At 54.7% G+C, this 16,681-nt stretch overlaps 2 protein-coding genes across 4 annotated transcripts; both read right to left on the bottom strand.

The window, feature by feature from the left end:
- Positions 1-1,919: 1,919 nt before the first annotated feature.
- S100P (S100 calcium binding protein P) lies at positions 1,920-4,648 on the bottom strand. Its single transcript, XM_019748215.2, has 2 exons — positions 4,435-4,648; positions 1,920-2,203 (listed from the first exon to the last, which is right to left on the bottom strand). Exons 1-2 carry the CDS (start codon positions 4,570-4,572, stop codon positions 2,063-2,065), a joined length of 279 nt encoding a protein of 92 aa, XP_019603774.1. The 5' UTR covers positions 4,573-4,648; the 3' UTR covers positions 1,920-2,062.
- Positions 4,649-6,401: 1,753 nt separating this feature from the next.
- MRFAP1L2 (Morf4 family associated protein 1 like 2) lies at positions 6,402-16,677 on the bottom strand. Of its 3 annotated transcripts, none has more exons than XM_019748212.2 (3): positions 16,148-16,672; positions 15,709-15,734; positions 6,402-6,417 (listed from the first exon to the last, which is right to left on the bottom strand). In XM_019748212.2, exon 1 carries the CDS (start codon positions 16,518-16,520, stop codon positions 16,161-16,163), a length of 360 nt encoding a protein of 119 aa, XP_019603771.1. In that variant the 5' UTR covers positions 16,521-16,672; the 3' UTR covers positions 6,402-6,417; positions 15,709-15,734; positions 16,148-16,160. The 3 variants fall into 3 exon arrangements, with proteins under 3 accessions (XP_019603771.1, XP_074177095.1, XP_019603770.1); XM_074320994.1 differs by lacking the exon at positions 6,402-6,417 and adding an exon at positions 14,694-15,361; XM_019748211.2 differs by lacking the exon at positions 6,402-6,417 and having other exon boundaries at positions 14,694-15,734; positions 16,148-16,677.
- Between the last annotated feature and the right edge of the window lie 4 nt (positions 16,678-16,681).

Here is a 16,681-nt window from a genome sequence, read left to right on the forward strand (position 1 = left end):
AGTAAGAACTATATCTTTAATAATGAGCAAAGAGTGGTACACTCATTCTAGTGAATTCTGTGCAGCCATTGAAAACTGCTAGTTTGAGGAGGGGGAAGAGCTTTTGCTTCACAAGGACCTGGTTGCCAGGTGCCTCCAGGAAGCTGTGAACTCCAGCGGTGACTGTGGACTTCACCCACGAGCACTGCGCCTTCTGCGTCCTCCTCAGGGGATGCCAAACAGAAGAGGGCTGACAGAGAACCACGGGAGGCTGGTGTGCTGGGGCAGGGATGCTCTCCTACCTGAAGTGATCTCTCAGTTGGAGGAGGGGGAGGAGCCACGATGAGATGAAACGCATTCCAGGGCAGCTGCGCAGCCGTGGGAACTGCACATGCCAGGAAAGAAGCTTCAAAGCAGGGCACTTTAGTGGGAACTGCACATGCCAGGAAAGAAGCTTCAAAGCAGGGCACTTTAGTGGGAACTGCACATGCCAGGAAAGAAGCTTCAAAGCAGGGCACTTTAATGACGGCCGTCCTGTGGGCTGACAGCAGAAAGACGGCCCTGTTGTCTTCATGAGGAGAGGCTGGTGCTTGTGAGGACCTGTGGGAGAGGCCCCAAGGACACTTGAAGGAAGTGGCACGTGGCCATTTGCATACTCCTGCAGTCTGAGTTCTTAGCTGGAAAGTACAGAGCCTCCTCTCCTCCCCCTAGGTGATGATTTAGAAAAGACTTCTCTCCTTTAAGGTGGTGAGAAGTGCAGGATGGCTGAGATCTGGAGAACTAGGCTCAGGACTCTGTAGCTGGAAATCTCCGACGGCCATGCTGCAAGGCCCCTGCGAGTTTTTCCAGGTCCCCCGCTCTTTGCATCAATTGCCCAACTCCAAGTCTGAGGTGAGGGCAGGGTCTGGGGGATCCCAGGTCAGGTGCATTCACCCCAGCTATAAGCGAGGTCAGGGAGCAAGGGCCGTGGTGTTTGCCGCAGCTTCTATAGGCTCCACCTCCTAACCAGGTGATTTGTCATTCATAGGATGGTGACTAATTTGTGAAGGAGCAAGGAAACAAAAACAGTTTCCACTCTGGTCCACCCTTTAAGCTCCCCCATGTCACATTCACTTGACTTTTCACACCTTATTTACATGTGTGTATCTGCTCCTATCTAACCTAACACAACTCTCCCTCTTACAAAAACATGAGCCATCCCTTCCCCAACGAGGGACAAACCAAAGCCTTATATCAAACCAAAGCCTTATATCGATGTGTCCACTGCCAAGTTCAGGATCTCTCAGTGATGCCCATTTCTGCTCTGGTGATGTCTTCAAATAGAAGAAGAGACTTCAACTGTTGGGTATTCAAAATGATAGGAGTCTCAAAACCAGGTCACATTGACCTAGTACCCAAGACCCCACTTGAGTCACGTTGGTTGCTTTCTAGAGTTTCACAAAGTTGTGAACATCAGTGATGTGGCCAGCTGTTCACTGGTGGTGATTTTCATCCTCACAATTAATTTTTTCTCGAGGTCTCTTACTGTGTTTTATGGTTTTTGTGGCAAGAAAAAATAGTGTACCATTAGAAAAATGTTACCTGAAAAAACGTGTTTGGAGAGATAGAAGATGGAGGGCCAGGGTTTGATGAGTGGCTACATGACTGACTGATTGAATGGATGGATACATATCCCACAATCCTCCCTTGGATCCACTCCAGGGCGCTCACTTTGTGCTGACGAATAAACATAAGCAGGAACTGTGCCCTAGCCATCAGGCTGGCACAGGGTGGGCACTCAGGAAGTGGCCCGTGCATGGACTGTTACCAAGTGACCTGTGTTCCATCTCCATCTTTTCACTGGGCAATGAGCATGAAGTGACAGATGAGTGAGTTTGTTGGTGTGTGTGTGAGGGGGTACTGAGGCTTTAAGGAAATAAGCAGTTTCTCTGAGACCAGGATCATTTCACGAGCATTTTATTTATTAGAGGGCCATCCGCTGGCTCAGCCCAGAGAAATAACTGCCTCCCAGGGCTTTCTGGAAGCCAGGGGCCCTCTCCCTGTGCCCCCTCCGGGAATCCGGGGCTGCAGAGTATCAGTCAGGTCATGGCTGCTGGAAGTACTTGTGACAGGCAGACGTGAGTGCAGCCACAAACACTATAAACTCGTTGAAGTCCACCTCGGCGTCTCCATTGGCGTCCAGGTCCTTGAGCAGTTTGTCCACGGTATTTTTGTCCCTTCCACTCTAGAGGAGACAGAGGGCCAAGGTCAGCGATGGGGGTGCCTGTGTGGGGCCTGGGCCTCAGCCAAGCCGCACCGCTGGGCGGAGGGAGGGAAAAGCGAGCTTGTCCAGCCCGTGCTGTCAGCCGGCTCCGCTCGTGCCAGAGCCAGCTGTGCGCAGCAGACCCGCTGCTCCTGGAAAGGACAGGCGCACTCAGAGGTCGCGAGCTGCCCTAACGAATGCAATGCAGGAGAGTTTTTATTCTATTTTTATGTCTTGAAGGGGATTGTCTTTGGATTGTATAATGCGCTTTAAAATGATTCCCAGGAAACCCACTCACTCATGTTCCCTTTTGTGCACCTCTAGCTTTGTGGGTGTTGCCTTTTTAAAACGCTTCCCATCGCGTTTACCAAACACCCATCTCGTGCTGGCACGGAGCCAGCTGCTGTACATAAACCTCTAGGCCTCACAACCACCAGGCAAGGAAGGTGTATCACCCAGTGTTACAGATGAAGAAATAAGGCCCAGAGGGTGGGAGGAGACACGGGCAAGAAGGGCGGATCTGGAGTTGAGACTAGGCCCGGAAGGACAGAGTCCCTGCGCTCCCCTCCGCTCGGGCACCCGGGAACTCCAGGACCCAGGTCTTCTCTGAGAGGGCTGGGGGTGGGGGTGGGGTGGGCGTGTCTCTGAGAGTCTGCTCACGTGACAGTGCCAGAGCATTGTCTTCAAGAAGAGACCAAACACCTCCACAGTGCAGATCCGAAAAGCAGCAGCAGGAGGCGCTGACGACCCAGGCCCGAAGCGGCTGATTCTATAGTAATCAAACAGCGAGCGAGCTGGTGTGGTGAACGCCTTGCAGCCATCAAAAGGGAGCTTCAGGAAGTTTGTAGCCGGACAGCCACCCAGTGTTTATGAAGCTTCGACTGTGCCAGGCGCCGGGCTGGGCACGGAGGAAACGGCCACAAGTGGACACTGCTCAGCGCAGTGCTTCTTCCACTTTGCCGGGCGTCAGTATTGGCTGGAGGCCGGGCTTGTTGAAGGGCCTGAGCCCCCCGCTTTTGCCAGATTTCCCCTGGATTCTGATGGAACCCAAGTATGAGAATCCCTGGCTTAGCTGCTGCTTCCCAGGACTGCGCGTATGGGGCGGGGGCGTTCAATGAGCGTGGAAGCTGGAGAATATATGCTATAACGTTAAGTTCAAAAAGAAATGAACTTGCGTATAAATTAGAAATTCATTCACATCAACTTTCACATGGGGAAAGGCTGGAAAGAAGAGGGAGAGGGAGAACTGTGTTGGGGTTTCTTTCCTCTACATATCCGTATTTTACATTTTCTACTACAAACATAGTTATAATAGAGAAAAGCAAATGAACTTTGTTTTAAAAAATATATCTCCACTGCATTCACATCTAGAGAAAGAGAACAATACTGAAGTGCTCAGTGTCTTTGAACTGATACTTAAGGCTGAAAATGTCAGCCTTGCATTTTCAGGAAATGCCTTAGAGGGCAGGTAGGTGGGTTTGGTGGGGCAGAGGTGGGGAGGGGAGAGGGGGGAGGGAAGGAGTGAGAAGGGAGGGGAGGAAAAGGGGGTAGAGAATTGGGAGGGGGAAGGAGAGGGAAGGGAGGGGGACAGGCAGGCTGACAGGGGAGCAGGAAGAGGGGGAGGCAGAGGAGGGCAGGCCTTTGTTTAGCCTCCCTGGGGAGGCCCAGTGGCCATGGGCAGACAGGTGCCAGGATGGGACCTCCTCCCATCCTTATTCCTGTCAGTTCCACTAACACCTGGCAGCAGGGCACCTGGGAATTGGGGGTGGACAGCGAGCAGGCAGACAGTGGAGCAGGGATGTTTGTGGCCAGCAGCCTTGGAGGGGGGCCTTTCCGAGGGACCGGCACGCCCCCAGCCTCAGAGATGGCCCTGGATTTGGTCGCTGTGCCCCCGCTCCCCATCTCCCACAGCTCAGGTTCCCGCCCCACTACCAACTAAATGGGGGCTCCCACCCTGTTTCAAGGATTGAGCCGCATCTCCTTCCTGCTCAGAAGCTGCAGCGTCCCCAGCCCCTGGGGCAGCAGCTCTGTTCCTCAGGACGAGAGCTGGCCTCCCCTTACGGCCGCTGTCCTTAGAGCAGTTGGGTCCTGACCCCTTCTGCCTTCCATGCCCTTCCCCCCCCCATCTTCCCTGACCCTCCTCTTGTTCCGACACCAAGCTGGCCCTGCCCCGGGGTGCCCCCATCCTGTCCCCCAGGGCCCTGCGCCCTCACCTGCAGGAAGCCCGGGAGCTCCTTCTCCATGAGCACCTTCAGCTCCCCCTTAGTCAGGCTCTGCTTGTTCCCCTCGGCCCCCGAGTACCGGGCGAAGACATCAATGATCATGCCCATAGCGGTCTCCAGTTCCGTCATGGTGCCGGCTTCGGACGTCAGGTCTCGTCTCCGCACGTTCGCCTGCAGGCTGCGCTGGCTGAGGTAATGGCCCGCTGGAGGGCTCCTGGCGCTTTATAAGGTCCAGCCTCGTATTGACACAGGGTGGGACGGACAGGGCTGGACTGTTCAACAAACCCTGCCCCTCCCTGTCTGCATTACTCAGTTCTGAGGAAGCCATTGTTGCAACTTCCTGGTTCCATTGTCTGGAACCTTTCCCGAGGCTAGGCCTGGGTACAGGCCACCTTGGTACAGGCCACCTTGGTGGGCCCACATTTTACTCTGCTTGCCTGTGTTTTGGGGTCGTCAGTGGATTACAATGGTGTCCCCCACCCTGGGAGACCAGTGGGGCCTCTGGGGTTCAGTGGGTGCCTGGTGAGTGTTTGCTGAGTGAGTAATGAATGCGTGGACCTATCCTCTAGCCCGTGTCCGTATGGTTATCAGATAGGCCTGGCATTCAGTGGGCAGACAGAGAAAGCATTTGAGTTGGAATGTTGGAATGAGCAGCTGCTGTCACCTGCTTTTCAGAACACCCTGTGAGTCATTGACCGGCTGACACCTCAGCCCGCTCCCCAGACCACAGCAGTTACAGGGGTGAGGCAGGGGGAAGCCTCCTCTGGGCCTCTGCCGGTCAGGACCACCCTGAGTGTGGGGTCTAGGTCACGTTTGCACCCCTCCCCCAGCTGCCCCTCTCCTCTCCTTGGTGGTGCCCACACACGGAGGTGTTTGTTGCTGGGGAAGCCTGCGGGTCCCTGGCTGCCTGACATGGATACAGGGGAAGAGCCTGGACAGAACTTGGAGGGCAGGGTCGTGGGGGGATGAAATCAGGCCACACACACACACACACACACACACACACACACACACGCGCGCGCGCGCACGGCTTGACACCAGCCTGGCACTTCACAGGGGCAGCCGAACTCTCAACAGCTGATTTTCCCTTGGACATGTCGCCTTCTCCCAGGTTTCCCACAAGGGAGGCTTATCTGGGAAGAGGGAAGGGCCAGTTCCACTCCTTTGCTGGGCAGCTCCCTCTTAGGATGACATTCCAGGGCCCAACTCCCTGGGCTACCACCTCCGGAAGGAATCCTTCAGCCCTGACCCTAGCAGCGCAGCAGAAGGGGAGAGCTAACCCTCACGCCTTCATTTAAACTTGAAGCTTTCACGACTGTGGGAGCTGCTCCCCAGCGCCCTAAAGTTTCACCAGGGCCGCTCCTGCCAGAGTAACTCACCAGCAAGCCCGAAGGGAATGGTGCCGGCCCTCGGAGCCCCTCCTCGGAGGATGGGCCGCATTCTCAAGAGAGGGTTATACTGAGACCTGTGTGTCAGCCGCCTCCTTAGAGGACAAATGGTTCTGACACCTGTTAAAACAGAAGGAAGATACTCAGGGCTTTGCAGTAGGAGTCACGACTATCGAAATATGGGGAAGACCGGGCTCAACTCTGGGTAAGACAGAACAGCTGGTCATTTATCACCAAGGAACAGAGGCGGTCAGTGGGTGGAAAATGACTAAGAGGAGATGGCAAGGATTGGGGGATTCTTGCTGTGACAGGCCAAGGACTTACAGGTCAAGGCGCTGAAGGCAGGACGGGGATGAGCCCGAGGATGAGCCCGGAGGAGCCTGACTCAGGTTTGCTCCAGCAGAGAGTCCGTCAGACCCAGAGGGCCGCGCCCAGACCTGCTGGCGGAGGACCTGGGACAAACGTGTGGGCCGGCCTGGAGCTGCCTCCACCTTGGTCATGAATGTGTGTTTTTTCCAAAGTTTCATTTTCTGACTAGTTGCAAAAGTCAAAGCAGGCCCCCTCAAAGACATCTGTTGGTGGAGATCTTTGTAGGGATTAAAAAAAAAGTGGTTAGATAATCACCGTTAGAGCGAACATAAACAGAAAAGAATAGCCCATTAATGACCTCTGCCAGCAGACACTCTCCATGTGGGCAGATAACTAATGTCCCGGACCAGGTCTTAACTCTATAAAATTTAACAGAAACTGTATTTGTCTAGAAAGCTAGTTTCATCCCAAAAGGAGATTGTGAATTGCATTTTGCAAAAGTTTTCTTTCTATCCCTAACCACGTTGGGGTCATTTTTCTTCCCACCCTGCACGTGTGGGCACAGTTGCTGTTGCCGGGGTCTCCTCTGCAGATTCTGTGGGGCCCTGGGGTAAAGGAGCATCAGCAAAGAAGCAGATCAGGGAGCTGAAGGACCTGGAGGGCCGTCACCTTCACAGCCCACCTCTTACCCGCCTTCCAGAGCTGGGAAGGGCTGGTTACTGGACCAAAATCTGTGTGCCAGACGCTTGGAAAGGCCAAAACTCAAAATAGCAGCGTTTGGGGTAAGGAAAGTTTTATTGAGAAGGCGCCAACTGATGGGAGCACTAGCGCTAGCAGTGCCTCAGATCCATCTTGCTCGCTGGACCCGGCCGAGGGTTTTTAAGGAGTTGGGGGCACAGATGTGCGGAAGTACTGAAGGGGCAAGTTTTCATTGCAGGACCTTGGAACGTGGCCATTTACAGTAAGGAGTGTCAACAACGGATCTTCCTGGACAGCAGACCCTTGACTTCTGAAAGGGTTCTGGTGTTCAAGTTCCGGGTTTGTCCCAGTCCTCTGGTTCCGTGGGGGTGGGTGGGTGAGATGACTTTGGTTCTGGGTGCAGCTGGAGGCCAAAGTTCTCTGCCTTGCGCATGCTTTGGCTGCATGACCCCTGGTCCTGGTCTGTTGTCTCTGAGAAAGAACTCAGCACCTCATCAATAGGATAAGGACCATTCTGAGCTGCTTCTGTGGTTAGAGGGTGTCCCCTGCTGGCTCCAGCGGAGACGGTCTGGACGGGCAAGGAAAGTGCTTCTGCCTTCAGCACGCCCGCCTCCCCTTCCCCAGCTCACTCTCCCCCATAGTCATCTAACAACTGGTGCCGTCAGGCGAATGGAGAAATCAGAGAGCTTTGCCCTCAGCAGGGCCAGGCACCTTAGCAGGACCTCTAGCCTTCCCGAGCTCCTGTGCCCAGTCACCCACTGCCTGCGGGCACCATCCATCTGGCCACCCAGACACCTGGGCGCTGGACCCCTCCCACGTCCACTGTTGAGAGATCAGGGGAAGAACTGGAATTACCAGTTTCTTCCACATTACGCAGAGTAAAGAGGAACCACTGAACACAAAGGGGCCAGGTGATCGCCTCACAGGAGGCCCTGTCCGGGAACTAAAGGGTCGCCCTGCTTCTGCCAAGGGGATGGACGGGCGGGAAGTGTCTCCTGCGGGTCTGGGCCTGTGGTAGGATGGAGGCTCTGGGACAGCTGTGATGTGTGGTCAAAAGGAGAGGTGCGGCCTGGTGGGAACGCTCTCTGACCTGTGGAGTCTGGGCAGATGAGGCGTCTGAGGAGGATATTTGTCTCAGCAAACATGACCGAAGCCCCCTAGTGTGTCGTCCCAGGTCAGCACAGAGCCCAGCCAGCCAGGCCCCAAACCACGTTGGTGCAGCAAGTTCCTGTGTTACCAGGTACCTGCACTGGGCCAGGGGGACTCAGTTCCTGACCTCAGGGGGCCCCAGCCAGAGAGGGGGACGTGAGGGAGAGGTGACTGGAGGAGGGGAGAAGCCGAGGGGCAAGGAGGACCCAGGCCACACACAGCAGCTAAAGGATGAAGTGGAACTTGCTGCTTGCAGGACATGGTGCTGTGGGATGTGGGGCAGCAAAGGCCCCCGGGCACGAAGAACTGACACTCTGGGGGATGGGAATGTGGGGTCGGCTGCAGGCCGGCCTCACCTGGACCTTGTCCCATAGGCCTGGGCCTCCCAGCGCTGGCTGCACTGCAGAGCCCCTGGGTGGCTTTACATGCCAGCTCTGTCTGAGCCCCACCCACTCAGAGCTGCCTGTTTCTTAGGGCTGGGCTGGCCCCGAGCCTCCCAGGTGAGCCTGCTGTGCAGCCAGCTTAGGACCAGCCGCCTGGAGGCTTCCCAGCCGGGAGAGATAACGGATTGCCCTTTTGAAGCCCACTGGCTAGCTGGTGTAAGGCAAGCATGAGGAAGGTGAGGCTGGAGGCAGGGAGGCCTCCAGGAGCCTGTGCAGGAAGGAGCCCCCCAGCCACACCTGGTTCCGGGGTCCTGCAGCCACCTGCCCAAGGGACATCTGATGGTGATGGAGGGAGCAGAAAAGAGAAGGAAGAGGAGGGGGCCTCGCTATCTGTGCAACCTCCACGCTTTGCAGAAGGGGAAACCGAGGCTCAGATCAGGGTCGTTGGGGAACAAGCCCAGGCTCGCTGACTCCTGTCCACTCGCATTGCACAGACAGCTAGCTCCAGGAGCAAACAGGTTTTACCCTTGATAGCGTCTCAAATATTTGGTGAGGGAGGAGGTTGAGAGAGTTGAGAAATTGAGTTTCTCATGCACGAGCTGAATGGCAGGGGTCACGTACCATGAAGCTGTGAGGGCAAGGGCCTTGTTTTGCCCTTGGCACACAACCCCTGGGGAAGGCGGCAGTGAGCCCTGGACCCCGGGCGGCCGTTTGCAAACCTTTCTCCAGGCTAGAACGCAAGCCGAGTCTCCCTCGCAGCTTGTGGCGGCGGCAGCCCTTGGGATTTCCTGGCTTGCATCTGCGTGGCTCCAACCCCTGCCTGCATCACACGGCCTTCTTCCCTCTGTGTTGTGTCTCCTCTTACCATAAGGACACCAGCCATATTGGATGAAGGCCCCTCTACTCCAGCATGCCCTCATCTTCACTTTCTCCATCTGCAATGACCCTACTTCCAAGTAAGGTCCCTTTCTGAGGTGCTGGGAAGGACGTGCATTTTGGGGGACACTAGTCAACCCAGCCCACTGGAGCAGGGCTCAGTTACACCACCCTGTTGCTGGGCCATAAACGCCCTGACAGTGCACAAAGCCTTAGGTGGACTTCATTTTGATTCCTGCTCTGTCTCTTATTTGTTGTGTGACACCTTGGACAAGTTCTGTAACCTGGATCAATTTTCTACAAAATGGTGATAATACTCGTGACCCCTTGGCGTGACCCGTGGAGAGCACTCAAAGGTGCGGAGGCTGGAGGATTCACTGCAGTGGGGCACGGAAAGCCCGGGAGCGCATGGAGACCCCACAGCACTCGGCACTCACTCCCAGTCCTCGCCCCTCTTCCTCCTGTGTCCCTTGTCCGCTCTGCACCACAGGCTCTAACGCACAACTGTGTCTGGACACTGAGAAGCCATAACACGACAGTGTCACGCCAGAGGCCCGTGGGAGCCCCGAGGAAGGTTTCCGGGGGACGTGCTGCTTAAGAGGAGACTTGCTGAGACACAGGGGCTCCTTTAGACCAGGGTCTTCAAAGGGTGGTCCCCAGGCCAGCAGCATCCGCGTGCTCTGAATCAGAAACCCTAGGGCAGGGTCCCCGGCCGCAAGGAAGGCTGGGAGATGGAGTGGGACAAGCTTCCAGGGGATTGACACGTGCTCCAGTGTGAGAACCACTTGTCTAGACAAAGGGAGGGCATTCGTACCCCAGGGGACAGCCTATGGAGAGGACTGGAGCTGGGAGAGAGCGGGGCACATTTGCAGACGAGCGGGCGTGTGGCAGAAGCTATAGGGACGCAGCTGAGTGGAAGGTGGGTGAGGCCGGCGGTCTGGAGATCCGCGAGCAGAGGTGTGGGTGGAGCCCTTTGGTGATGGCAGTGAAATAGCAAACGTGGGCCAAGGGCCTTGATGGAGAAAGCCCATCCGCTCAGAGAAGTCGCAGCTCGGAGTGGCCTCCTGCCATCTTTGCAGGTCTGGAGCGTCCCGTGCTGCAGCCTCCGGATGCAAGGGGCCTCACTTTCCCACCTTAATAAACTATTGCTGAGTTTTCTTATCAGGACTTCCGGTGACAGTGTATTGGAAAACCCATGACAGTTTGGGGAGCTCAGAATAAAGTCCAGGCTGGTTGAGGAAAAGGGGACTCAGGTCACATTTCCACATGTTCAAACTCAGGCCTGGCTGACTCCAAACTAATGTGTTAATGTCCTTCAAAGGTCCCCTGATGGGATCCTCCTACCACTAGCATGAATTCTGCCCTTGGAGCAGAAGCACAGGGGACCCCAGGAGGTGTTGAGTGGAGGCAGGAACCTGGGCATGGGGGCAAGGCTGCCTGGCCTGGCCTTGGCCCCACTGACCTGCTCAGGGAGTCCCTACCCCTGCAGGACTACTTTCTCATCTGTAAAACGGGTTCAGATTAGGCTACCTGCAGGTCTCTGGACTGAAGCCCATTCTCAGGCCAACGTGCCTGTATTCCTTGGGGTGCATGATGAACTAGGACACCAGGATTTTAAAAGGGTGTCTATTTAGACCGAGAAATTTTGAACTGAAACAGGAGCCGTGTGGTGCACTCCTGTGGTCTCCACCTCCCAGGCAGCGCCCCAGCTCGCCTTGCCTGACACAGGCCCATGTCCCCAGGGCGGTTCTGCCCACCCCTGGGCACCAGAGTGTTCCCCAGCTCTGGCCAGCTCCTGGCCCAGCTTAGCAAACATCTGGAGGGAAACCCTGCTGCTAGGTGTTGGCCACGTGGGGAGTCACATCTGGCCCCAACCCACCATGCACAGTGCAGACCGGAGCCGGGCGGGGGTGGGGGGGTTGGGGGGGTGGGAGTATGAGGCCTGGGGGTGCCATGGGCACTTGCCCCCACACCTTGGGAAACACCAGAGCCAGGGGCTGAAATTCTGTTCCCAGGAGAGCTGGATTGGAGAAGCTGCCTTGGATCTGAGGCGAAAATGGGTCTTATCGCTCCTCTTCCCAGAATCGAGTCTGGAGGTGCAGACTCCCCACTGGGGCAGCCTGCCAGCTGGAGAAGGGGGCCGGGCCACCGTCCCCCCTAATCTCAGATTCATCAACAGCCCCAGCTGTGTTCAGGGCAGTGCCAGAGGGACGCGCCTGGAGGTTCTGGCACTTCGTTACCCTGTGTGTGTTCCCCATGTGCCCCCACAAAGTGAGGTGGCACAAGCCCCACAGGGCACTGTGAAGAGCAGCGGAACGAAGTGCTCAGCCACAGTTCATTTCCCCTAAGTGCCCAGTACTTGCTCACACACTTGTCACTTGTCACCTCAGTTTCCAGAGGTATACAGACAGAAACTGCCAGGGCCCAGCCCCTGGCGCCCTTTCCAGGCTTCCAGGAATGACCGCAAAGGGGCCGAATGTTTTTTGAAGGCTGTTACCATTTTACCTTTAATCTTCATTCAAGTCTTTTATTATAAAATGTTTATAATTTTCTTCATTAGTTTTTTAAATATAGGGAAGTACGAAGTGTGATCAAAAAGTATGATGAATGTTTAAATTTTAAAAATGTTACGGTAAAAGACACATTGCCATTAATCCCCCCACAAAATACTCCCTCTCACTTCGAACACACTTATCGCATCATTCTTGCCACTTTCTGAAGCAGTTCTGGAAGCCCTCTTACTTGAGTGTCTGTAGTTGCGCTGTCATGGCTGCCTCCATGTCCTGAATCATTTTGACTTTGGGGAAGAGCCAGAAGTCTCACGGTACCAGATCCAGGGAATAAGGTGGATGAGGACACACCATAATGTTTTTATTTGACAGAAATTGCCACACCAGAAGCAATGTGTGACACGGAACCTTTCTGTTGTGATCACAAAATACGGTGACTGCTGCCGCCGAGTGCCATCCAACGGAAAGGCAGGGACCTTCATATGGGCAGCAGCGCGTGGAACCTTAGTAACAGTGTGTGACAAGTTTCAACTTGTTCAGTGCAGTCAGTCAGGTGTGAGCTCCGGTTGAGAGAAGGTGTGTTTTAAAGTGTGCTGTAAATCATCCTCCGTCATGACAATGCTCCATGTCACACATGCTTCTGGTACGGCAATTTCTGTCAAACAAAATTACGGTGTGTCCTCATCCACCTTATTCACTGGATCTGGCACCGTGTGACTTCTGGCTCTTCCCCAAAGTCAGAATGAATCAGGACATGGAGGCAGCCACGACAGCACAACTAGATACTCACGGAAGAGGACTCCCGGAACTGCTTCAGAAAGTGGCAAGAACGATGGGATAAGTGTGTTCGAAGTGAGAGGGAGTATTTTGAGGGGGATTAATGCCAATGTGTCTTTTACTGTAATAAATTTTTTAAACGTAAACATTCACCGTATTGTCTGATCACACCTCGTATAACAACAAAAAATGGACCCTAAGCTTCCTACTCTGCTAACTTGTGTTGACATTAACAAATCAGCCTCATGGCTCACTTCACACCCTTGCCCTTCCATTTTCTACAACCACACGTTTCCCTAAAGCAGAAAGATCTGTGTTGTTGACCTGCTCAGACCCTCCCACAGGTCCCCATCACTGTTTCTCGTTTTCAGCCACCCACTCATAACCTCACTCCCAGTGTGTTACGTTCCTGGGCCGTACAGGCCTCGCCTGGGAGCTCGTTAGAAATACTGAGCGTCACGTGCTGGCCTCAGGACTGAGCCCTGCATGTCCGCAAGACCCCAGGGGTCCGATGCACTTGGGAATTTGAACAGCACCACTCCCGGGGCTCGGACAGCCAGAAGCCGCCCCCAGTGTGATTCAGCCAGTGGTGTATCATTTTAAAAATTAAAACTATTTTTCCTGTCAGACATTCAAATAAGGTGACTCTTCAGAATGCACCAGCACCCCCTGGGCATCAGGTACCCTGGAGGACTCTAGGTCCCAGGGCGCAAATACCCCCAGTGGAGAATGACACGTAAGTTCAAGCTTGAAGTCTTCGAAGTCCTAAGACCTCCACAACCATTTGCCTCCTACCTCCCTCATCGCCTCCCTGTTCCGTCTAAACACCCACAAACCCTCTCCAACATGCCACATGGACTCCCGGGGCCAGGTCTGGACCTGTTCCGTGCCTGCGGTGCTGTTCGGGTAGCTGTGCTTATGCTTCCGGGCCCAGACCAAGAGCCACTGGGTCTGAAGAGCCTTCTCAAACCCACCAGGCTCAGCGGGCTCCCTGCTCAGTGTTCCCTCCACAGTATAAACCCAGGGTCTCCATACCTGTTTGTCTGCGACAGCCCTGGTATACTCCTGGTCGCAGACGAATTATCACTAGGGCCACCTTTCACGTTTGCAACCGCCCTGGTTTGACAAATGATATGGCTACCCTCAACAGGTGCTCAGGCCGTGAGCCTCAGAATGGGGTTGAATCCTTGCCACCCCCATTGGGTCGCTCAGCACACCCCCAGCAGCAACAGGTTCAGAGCGCGGACCACACACTCACCGGTGCCTGCAACGGCCACTCTGCCCCAAGTGCGCCCAGCTCTCCACAGCTGCCCCCAGCTCTCGTCCTTGTTCCATCCCCATTTTCAACACAGCAGCCAATGAGCCTCTTCATGTGGCCAGATCCCATCCCTCCTCTCCTTAAACCCTCACTCACATCACTGCCCATGTCATTCACAACTGAAGTGACTGCCCCTGCTGACGTCACCATGTCCCACTTGCTCCGTGCCACTGGGGTCTCCTGCTGCTCCTCACCTGTGCCCTGCTTGTCCCACCTGCCTGGAACACTTTCCCTGAGAGCCCTGTGTGTATTCCACACATCCGTCCTTGCTGAAATGTCACTACAGAGATGTCACCTGACCATCCTACATGAAATAGCACTACCTTCCCCTACACCCTAGCTTCCAACACTCCCTTGTTTTTTCTACAGAACTTACCGCTGACGTAACTTTCTTTCTGCCTTACTATGGCCCGGCACTTTTCTAAGCGTCTTACAAATACCAGATCCAGTACAAGCGCACTGGCTGCTCATCAGTGTAGCCTCACATCTGTGGGCACCAGTTTATGTGCTGGATCAGAGACCAGCACTGGGGACACCACGCCGTCATCATTTACAAACCTGTGTCAGACGAGATCGTCTCTCCCGGAAATTCCTAGTGTCCAGCAGAGTGTGGAGCGGCACATGTTCACAGTAAGAGACTGAATGATCAACGTCAGCTTCCTGAAGGCGGGGGCCAGACCAGATTCTTTCATGCGGCCCCTTCCTGCTCTGCCTTCTCCCCCCCTCTTGTTTACAAGTTCCTGCAGCTCAAAGCTCCCTTTGGGATACAGGCTTTTGAACACCTTCTTAAATCAGAAGCATCTGACCTTCATTAGACAATGATGGACAATCAATGAGAAACTTTCATCTTGAAAGAAACTTTATTTATCTCACCTTTTCCGGGCCAACTCAATGGCTTTGGTCGCTTGCACAAAGATTCTAAAACCTGGCTTTTACATTGTTTTCCCAGGCAAATGAACTTGATTACAACAAGCTAGAGTTCTGATCTCCAGCTCTGTGAAATCTGCTCTGATGAGCTAGGCTGGACATCACCTAAGCCTGGAAGTTGTCTCCTGTATCAGCCTGGGGCCCACTGTGGCCAGCCCCATGCTGTCCTCCTCCGCCCCTGCAGAGGCCATGTGCATTTGTGGCAGAGAAGCCCCTGAAATGCACAACTCTATTATCTCAAAAAGTTTACCTCAAAGTCTACAAATACATATAGTAACTAGAACTCATCTTCTATCCTAGGTTACTCACCAGTCAGGTCACATGATGTGCACCAGTTTACGGGCCACAGAAAAGTTACATTGCTGATAAAAAGAAACAAACCCCAAACCCCAAAACACATCTCTCCTCCTTTGATCTGACAGACTGCACAGTCCCAAAATTCATACGCCACCACTCTCCATGCCCAACTGTCCTCTGGGCCTTCCCAATCGTATCCAAAGCAGAGGCGTCCACACCCTCGATTGGGGTTTGGGTTCTTGCTTCAGCAGCTGCAGCCAAGCAGTGTCTTCTGTCACTTCAAGTCTCTCAGGGGTCCCCAAATTCCAGGAAGCATAAAAAAATAGCAGAGCACAAGCGTATACTTGCAAACTTTAAAAACACAATAATCACAGTAACAAATATGACCACACAGCAGCTTACGATCTAGGTTCTACTTTTTCATGTAAAAGCATTTCATTAAAAGCTGTCTTTACCAAACTGAATGCACCTACTAATCATAATCCACGTGTGACAATATAATACTGACATCATCTACCAGAACGGTACTGGAGATTTGGTGTTCACCATGGTGAAAACGCAGACAGAAAAATAGGGACAGAAAAAGAAAGACTCCCTTGGTTCAGCCTCTCCAAGCAGTCAGTCCTCCTTACCGGCTGAGAGTCCATCAGGGAAAAACCTAGAACAAAAACGGGGGAAATTCATCATCACAACGTAAATAAATACCCACCCAACCGCCCGTGCACAATGCTATCACTTGCTGTACGACCGTCTGAAACGCTCCAGTTTCATCACAGCAAGTTTCCACCCCGTCCTGTCTCCCACTTCTGTAAGTGCCCTCCTCCTGCGCTACGACCAAGGTTTTCACCCTAGTGACCGAGCTGGTCCCCATTCTGCAAACCTTTTACTAAAAGTGTCTTTATGTTTGACAACATGCCAAATTACCCACGTTAAGTAAACGGTATGTAAACGAAAAGCTCGGCACAGCCTCGGCCTCCCCAGCCCACCTCCCCGGGGAGACGCACTTCTCTGCTGGGCGTCACCGCCCACCCGCCCGCAAGCCAGCTGCCCCGCGGACCGAGTCGTACCCACCCGCTCGTGTGCTTCAGCAACACTCGTAGCTGTCTATTTGCTGGTGGATTTCCACGATCCGCTTCCCCATCAGTGCGGCCTCCACGGCCTTTTTCTCCACCTTCTCGCACAGCCTCATCACCCTCTGCTCCGCCTCGGCGCCGGGACCGCGGGCGGGGTCCAAGGCGCTGGCCTCCGAGGCCTCCACCTCGCTCTTGATCTCATCCAGCAGGCTCTCGATCTCCAGCAGCTTCCGGCGGGCCCTCAGGTGCGCGCGCACGTGCTCGCGCTCGAGGGCGGTGACGTCGCGGCGGACGGCGTCGAGCACGGGGCTCAGGAACCGCTCCCAGTCCTGCGCGGGCTCGCGCTCCTCGTCCGCGTCCACGGGCCGCATGGCGCCGCCCGTCACCCCGCTGCGGCCCGGTCACCGCGCGCGCGAGGCCGGCAGGCCAACAGCGAGCGCCCCGCGCAGGGCTGGGCTCGGCGGCTGCGCCACTGTGACGAGCAACAGGTCCTTCAACTTTCGCAGCAGAGACGGCGTCCAAAATGGACTCC

The sequence above is a fragment of the Rhinolophus sinicus genome, linkage group LG02, assembly GCF_036562045.2.
Source record: "Rhinolophus sinicus isolate RSC01 linkage group LG02, ASM3656204v1, whole genome shotgun sequence".
Lineage (NCBI taxonomy): Eukaryota > Metazoa > Chordata > Mammalia > Chiroptera > Rhinolophidae > Rhinolophus > Rhinolophus sinicus.